General features: G+C 40.7%; 1 protein-coding gene across 1 annotated transcript; it reads left to right on the top strand.

The window, feature by feature from the left end:
* The first annotated feature begins 5,781 nt into the window (after nt 1-5,781).
* LOC117886094 (olfactory receptor 5V1-like) lies at nt 5,782-6,612 on the top strand. The gene has a single exon (XM_034787731.1). The coding sequence runs from the start codon at nt 5,782-5,784 to the stop codon at nt 6,610-6,612; it is 831 nt and encodes a 276-aa protein (XP_034643622.1).
* The last annotated feature ends 1,681 nt before the right edge of the window (nt 6,613-8,293 follow it).

Here is an 8,293-nt window from a genome sequence, read left to right as displayed (position 1 = left end):
CCAAGTTAAAGCACAGCCACGACAGTGCTTTAACGCTGGTAATGAAGACATACTCTTAGATAAAGTCAAGCTGGCAGAAGCTTAGTTTGGACATAAGACAAGCACTGATAGTGTGTTAAGGGAAAGTGAGGTGATTGTCCTTCCTATTCTTCTTTCATTTAAGAAGTTTTCAATTTGGGGTGCTGATGGATCCTCAATGATACCTGGAAGTACATGTGGCACCAAGGGCCCAAAGCATCATTTTACAAATGCATCTGTTTTTGTCGGAGAGGACAGAGAGAGCGTGGGAGACCTGGGTTGGGGGCAGGGTGGGGAGGAGTCACATGGAGAGTCACGTGTGGAGGTGTCCCTCCCATGAGTGCAGTACTGGCAAAAAATGATTTCTACTTGCACCACTGCAAAGAACAGAGCTGAAATAAAACATTTTGGGTCAAAAAAAATTACAGTTTGAGTGGGACTGAACCTCCCCTCTTGCCCCTACCCCACAATATATTTTTGATTTTCCTGTTAGAAAATTGAAATGTTTTGGTAAAAATTGAAATTTTCCCATGTGTCCTGGGCACAGGTGCTGACTTTTGTTTTTGTGGGAAGGTGCTTCTCTCTGCCCCCTCCCCCTATGCGAGGGGCAGGCGGGGCCTCCTGGGGAAGAGGCTGAGTGGTGGAGTGTGGACAGAGCAGGCGTGAAGCCCATAAAAGATTGCTGAGCACCCCCTACTTTTTCAGTGGGTACTTGAGCCTGAGAGAACCCACGGAGTCGGCGCTTTTCGTCCTGCGGCATCCTCCAGCAGCAGGTCATGGCGGAACAGTAGCTCCCACCTCAATTTCCCTTATTCTTTGTCACCATTCACTCCACAAACAGGCTCTCTTGCTTTAATAATTCATCTCCTCTGGGCTGGTTTACTACTAAAACATGGTTCAAATGATCCCCAGTACAAATCCCAAACTTAAATGCATTTCTCACACTCAGTGAATGTAGGCCTTAAAACCCCCTCTCTTCCTAGCGGGAACTTGCACCACCTCCTTGCTGGGAGTTCATATGCAGAATTTTGCAGAATTTTGTAATAATGTGTGCAGAATTTTTTGTTGTTCTTGCAGAATTTTTTATTTTGGGCGCAGAATTCCCCCAGGAGTAATTGTAATACTTTTGTTGCTATTTCCATACATAAAGAGCTGCTGCATATAATTAGGCTTGGCAAAATTAATTTTTTTATTTTTTGATCATTTCAGCCGATAATATCAATGTTTATTTTTAAGAGAGACCAACTTCTATTAGTGTTAGAGAGAAGCCCACAAGCTAAACAGAGTTCTACTTCAGTTCTTCATGTAATCAGAGTGTCAGAGCTAAATACAACAGTGGGACAGGGGTAAACACATGTGGCAAGGGAACATTTAAGATGAAATGGGCAATTACACCTCCGCAGTCATAGGAAAAAGGAAGGTTAGGGGGTTACATATATTTATAATGCCTCATAAAACCAGTATCTCTGTTGGGACCATAGTTTTTAAGTGTTTGTTTGTTTGTAATTTTAGATTTTTATACATGTAAAATTTTCACATCTGCATAAAATGATGGGTTTTAAGCATGTTAGCACTGGAGGTGTTCCATACTGCCTCAGATTAAGCTCCTGTTAATTTTTAACAGTTGAGTGAAATTGGGGGGAGGAGGGTTTAGACAGTAATTATTTAATGACAGGAGACATTGAGATTCAAAAAGTTAAAGATTTATAACCGTTTAAACACAAATTGTCAGCATCACTCAACCCCCCAGATCCTTTTCCGCAGTATGACCACTTAACCAGTTATTCCCCATTTTGTAGTTGTGCATTTAATGTTTCCTTCCTAAGTGAAGTACTTTGCACTTAGCATTACTGAATTTCTTTATGTTGAATTCAGAACAAGTCTCCAGTTTATCAAGGTCATTTTAAATTCTGATCCTGTCTTCCAAAGAGCTTGGTGTCATCTGCACATTTTATAAGCATACTCTCCACTCCATTATCCAGGTCATTAATGAAAATATTGAACAGACCAGACACAGGACTGACCTCCATGGACATGCACTAAATAGGCCCTCTCATCAGTTACCAATATTACGGTAATAACTATATGTTAATATGTTAATTATAGCTATAATATTGTAAACCAGGAGTCATCCCATGAATTTACATGGTGATTCATGAATGGAGGAGCTAGCCAGCAGGGCTATACCATTCTGATGCCTCATTCAGACAGGTGATTCGTAGTTTTGCCTTGATATTAAGGGATGTGGGAATGAGTGGGTGACAGAGGATCTAGGGTATGCACTGGGAATTAATGAGGAAGGAACCCTAAGAGTAGCCCAGCCTAAGGAGTATTGGAAACACTCAAAAGTGTCAGTCTGTAGACTTATACCATTCTGCTGAGTTACTGACATAGGTGATTCTTTGCCCTACATTTATATAAGGGATTGGGGAATAGCTGTGTGGTGGAGAGATGATCTAGGGTGTGGGATGAGCAGTCATGAAGGAGGAACCCTAGAATAATCTATATTAAATGAAAAGGTTCCATTTGGGAGGAGAGTTTGGATCTTACACACTTGACCAGATCCTTCAGTGATATATATCAGCAGTGTTTCATTGACTTCCCTAACATTTGAGCCTCTAAAAAACAGATAAAGGATAACTCCATTAACTGGTAACTCCAGAAGATTCTCATACATTTGTGTAGATAGATAGACAGATTTTCTATAATGTCCCTCAAACTAATACAGGGGTTCTCAAACTGGGGGTTGGGACCCCTCAAGGGGTTGAAAGATTCTTAAATGGGGGACGGGTGTTGTCAGCTGTCAACCTCCACCCCAAAGCCCGCTTTGCCACCAGCATTTATAATGGTGTTAAATATATAAAAAAGTGCTTTTAATTTATAAAGGGGGTGGGGGAGTTGGGAATTGCTATGTGAAAGGGCTCACCAGTACAAAAGTTTGAGAACCACTGGCCTAATATGTAAGCCCTTGATAATTCAACTAAGGTTAGAAGTTTGATTGCCTTGAGAGTTAATATTGCCGACAAATTAAATGTTCTCTTAATTAAGTCCCCCATCACCTTAACTAAAATATCCTGCAGTAGCTGCATCAAAGGAAGATGACATGAAGGATATCAATATAAAAGGATGCATTACTCCCTTTACAAATGCTACTAAAATGAATCAATGCTATCCTACGCATGGTCTTAGTTCACTTTACTAAGAGAAAGAAAGTATATGAAAAGTTCTGAGAAAAACTTCAGGCAGTTAGAAAATGACAAGGCTAAGAGAAGATATCACAGCGTCAGTCTATTAGGACTGCATCTTTGCAGGTAAGATTTATGCTTCCTATTAACCAAAGGGGTGTTAATCTTCTCTGTCATTTACTGTGTCTTAGCTGAGTTTGCAAATCATATGAAGAAACTGAGAACAAGAAACATGGAATAAAATCTAGAATTGGTCAGAAAATGTTTCCCCTCCACCCCCACATGTAAAATTCTATGAAAATGAAAACATTTTCATCCAGATCAAAGTTTTCAGTGGAAAATGTCAACCTTTTGTCCAAAAATCACAAACTAAAAATGTTTCCCTTGGGGGTATTTAGTCACCTGAAGATGCAGAAAGGCATCTTGAGGGATTTTCAAAAGCACGCAGAAGATTACATACCTAACTCCCTTTGATTTTCATGTGTTTTTAGGTGCCTACCCTGCTTAAACTAATGTGCATCTGTCATAACTATAAAGGGAAGGGTAATAGCTGTCCTGTGTACAGTACTATAAAATCCCTCCTGGCCAGAGACTCCAAAATCCTTTTCCCTGTAAAGGGTTAAGAAGCTCAGGTAACCTGGCTGGCATCTGACCTAAAGGACCAATAAGGGGACAAGATACATTCAAATCTTGCGGGGGGGAAGGCTTTTGTTTGTGTTCTTTGTTTGGGAGTGTGTTCGTTCTCGGGACTGAGAGGGACCAGACATCAATCCAGGTTCTCCACATCTTTCTAAACAAGTCTCTCCTATTTCAAACTTGTAAGTAAATAGCCAGACAAGGCGTGTTAGTTTTCCTTTGTTTTTCTCAACTTGTAAATGTACCTTTTACTAGAGTGTTTATCTTTGTTTGCTGTACTTTGAACCTAAGACTAGAGGGGAGTCCTCTGAGCTCTTTAAGTTTGATTACCCTGTAAGGTTAATTTCCATACTGATTTTACAGAGATGATTTTTACCTTTTTCCTTAATTAAAAACCTTCTTTTTAAGAACCTGATTGATTTTTCCTTGTTCAAGATCCAAGGGGTTTGGATCTTGATTCACCAGGAGTTGGTGGGAGGAAGGAGGGGAATGGTTAATTTCTCCTTGTTTTAAGATCCAAGGGGTTTGGATTTGTATTCACCAGGGATTTGGTGAAGGTTTTTCAAGGTTTCCCAGGAATGAAATCCATTGAAATGGTGGCAGCCGAACCAAAGCTAAGCTGGTAGTTAAGCTTAGAAGTTTTCATGCAGGCCCCTACATTTGTACCCTAAAGTTCAAAGTGGGGATCCAGCCTTAACAGCATCTTTAGGTAAATAAATACCGCTGGATATCTGCTCCATAGGTTGAGATTTAAAAGCTACCTCAAAGATTTATCTTGTTTGCACTTCAAGGCTGGGACTGTCTACTACTTATAAATATTTGTAAAGTATCTACCATTATAGGGCCATAAACGAATAAGTGACACACGATCATACTTCTGCGTCTCTGCCTTCTCCAATTTAAAACTGATCAGGAGGCTTGAAAGGATTTGATTTCTATCCATGCATGTCCACAAATGTTGATTTCACTGTAAACACCTAGTACGAAGAAAAAATATTTCCACTGATAATAATCAAAACTGACAGATAGGTAAAGTAAGAAAGAAAAGAATGTTAAACAAAAGAACATCAAACAAAAGAACAAATATTGACTAATATGAGCAATCTACTTCCACGTAGAGATATCTGTCTCTGCCTAGCAAACAGCATCATCATATCATTAGTGCAGCATTTCAAAATGTTTGCAGCTCAAATCAGTGATAAAATCACTGGTTTCCTATATGGCAAAGCAGAAAATGTAACACTGGTATTTGTATAAATTACAGATATACAGGAGTCTCCCGTGAAAGTTCAATTTACAGTCGCAGTGAGTGCTCATTCTAAAAGGGTTCGGGGCAGTGGGGAGAGAAAGGGAGAAACCATGGACTTATTTTCAAAAGGCATCTGCTTCTATGTCCATAATATTTTTAAATATATGACTCCCCTGCAAATTCCAGCTGTACAGAAATTCAAAGCCCTCCAACACTCAATGATATCTCTTTTGTTTTGTTTTCTAGAGTAAACCTTTCCATAGATGTTCCTATTCTTTTTCTAAACTAATCACTATTTTCTGATGCATGTATGGTTTTGCTATCACTCCATCATCATTGACCTTCAGCAACATCCTGCAAATGAATGAAAGGGTATCCAACTCTGACACAGCTGAATGGAAGATGAGAAAAGATAATGTGAACCGTGGATGCTTATTTACCTCTGACTAAATAAGAAACATATTGTCTCTGGACCAGAGAATAGTCAAATGACTAGCAGGGTTTTTTTAAAAGTTATCTATTATTATTATTATTATATCTCTTTTCCCTCTTTTCCTCTAGAGAAAACTCATGGAAAACGTAGAGTGGAGCAATCAAACATTCATCACAGAATTCATCCTATTGGGATTCGGGAATCTCCCAGAACTGCAGACCCCTCTCTTCCTGCTGTTCCTAGTGATCTATATTGTAACCATGGCTGGGAACATCCTCACTCTTGTGCTAGTTGTGACTGATCAGCACCTTCACACCCCCATGTACTTCTTCCTGGGGAACTTGTCCTGCTTGGAGACCTGCTACACCTCCACCATCCTGCCCAGGCTGCTGGCCAGCCTCCTGACTGGGGACAGAACCATTTCATATAGCGGCTGCATCACACAACTGTACTTCTTTGTATTCATGGTGACTGCCGAATGTTTCCTCCTATTAGCCATGTCTTATGACCGCTACCTAGCAATATGCAATTCCTTGCATTATGCAGCACTTATGAGAAGCTGGGTTCGCATACAGCTAGTGTCTGGCTCTTGGATAATGGCCTTCTTTACTAGTACCTTGATAACTCTTTTGATGGCCAGGTTAACATTCTGTGGCCCCAACGAAATTGACCATTTCTTTTGTGATTTTGCCCCGATGCTCAAACTCTCCTGCAGTGACACCAGCCTGATTGAACTGGTAGATCTATTACTGTGTTTTGCAATTATACTTCCTACATTCCTGTTAACCCTGATGTGCTATGTTTGTATCATCGCCACCATCCTGAGAATCCCCTCCACTACCGAGAGGCAAAAGGCCTTTTCCACGTGTTCCTCCCACCTCATCGTAGTTGCTACTTTCTATGGCTCACTCATCATTAGTTACATGATACCAACTGCTGGCACTGCAGGAGACCTGCGCAAAGTGTTCTCTGTCTTCTATACTGTCCTGACACCCTTGGCCAATCCTCTCATCTACAGCCTCAGAAACAAGGTGGTCAAAGAGGCATTGAAAAAAGCTGGAGGCAAACTGGCTGCTTTCATAAGGAGGTGAATGAAATTTGTACGGTCTCTCTTTTAGACTGACTAGAACCTTATCCAGTCCCTCGACTTGCTGAAGAAAATGGCATCACGTATGGACTGGGTGTGGGTGGTAGAATATCTCCCCTACTGAAGTTAAAATGAATTGAGGATACCTCCATTTGCTCCTACTCTTTCACCACATCCAATAAATAATACTTGCCCATATGATACTCCCCTTTTGTTCCTGTGATAGGCTTTGATGTTAAATAATTCAGGGATATTACACGCTCTCTGTCTGATTGATGTAAAGGGGTTTGTCATATGAACACAAGAGATTAAATGCTGGGATATTTACTGTGTGTTTGTGTAGGACTAAGTCAACAGAGGGAGGAAAAAGAACAATAATGAGAACCAAACTGCTCATCTAATAACTGTTAAGGAACAATGCTAGAATAATTCACTTTGACATAATAATTCATCTCTGACCATCAGTGGAGGGAGGGATTCCAGTGTGTAAACACAAGAGAACCCCAAAATCCCAGGAACCAGTGACAAAGGGCTTCTAGGGCAGATAATAGTGTAATTTTCAAGGGAAGTAACAGTTGTTTTAGGGAGCTGCTGATAAGAAGTGGGTCTCACAGATAGAGACCAGTGTTTAGGGTCCTGGAAGAAAGAGGGGAACTGCCTGTGGTCTCTGCCAATGGATAGTAAGTCTCTAGGTAAGACAGAGTTGCACATATTACTGTTGTTAGTATAAAATCCTTTATTTTCTCTTACATTATCCTTTGTTCCTACTGTGGGAAATAAACAATACTCCGTTTGGAGACAGCCCTCAGCTCACTGGATTTACCAGTAGAACTGGGCAAAAAATTTCGACAAAATGAGCTTTCATCAGAAGATGCAGCTTCATCATAACCAATACAGAGGCCACAAAGGTTTCCTCAAATCTAGGATGGAATTTCAGGTCAAAACTAGTGAAGGAGCCAGTTGTCGAGTGGTTAGTGCACTTAGTTGAGATGTAGAAGACCCCGGCTCAAATCTCTGATTTGGAGCAAGAAGTTAGCCCTATGTATCCTCCCATATGAGTGTTCTAACCAACTGGCTACAGAGTCTGTCTTGTTTTCACTCTTTCCTGTTAGAGCTGTTGCACTTTGTCCAAATAATTAATTATTCGTTGCGCTAAACACAATGAGTGAGATTAACTCAGTGTACCACTGAGCTATGGCACCCAGCCTGGTTGTGAGATATGTAGATTCATGTCCCTGCTCCAAGAAATATTTAGTTATTTATACAACGTGGAACAGCTACAAGAGGGAAAACATCCACCCCAAACAGCCTTGCAGCTCAAGCACTTATGTGAGATCTAGGAAAGTTTAAAGTCTCTGCTCCAAACCAGGCAGAACAGGAATTTGAACTCAGCTCTCTGGCATCTAATTAAGTGTCCTTACCACTGAGCTATCGCCTTTCTGTCTCTGAATTTTCCTCAACAAAATGTTGGAAGGTCTCAGTTTCATCCCGAGGTGCTATTAGAAAATCTTTTGACATCTCAAAAAAGTTTTGTAGCGCAGGAAGAACATTTTCTACCCAGCTCTCCTTACAACTGGTTGCCCAAGGGAAGAAACAATGATGCCAAAATCAGTTCGACCCATTGAGAAATCACATTGATATCTAGGGTGCTGTAATCCCGGCCCCAGCCTGACAGTGGGAGAATC

This window comes from Trachemys scripta, chromosome 12, assembly GCF_013100865.1.
Source record: "Trachemys scripta elegans isolate TJP31775 chromosome 12, CAS_Tse_1.0, whole genome shotgun sequence".
In the NCBI taxonomy this organism is placed as follows: Eukaryota; Metazoa; Chordata; order Testudines; family Emydidae; genus Trachemys; species Trachemys scripta.
Note: the sequence above shows the minus strand (reverse complement) of the source record. Positions and strands in the feature narration are given on the sequence as shown.

Excerpts from the sequence above, each read along its gene's own strand:
- LOC117886094 (XM_034787731.1), top strand. The coding sequence starts at position 5,782 with ATGGCTGGGAACATCCTCACTCTTGTGCTAGTTGTGACTGATCAGCAC.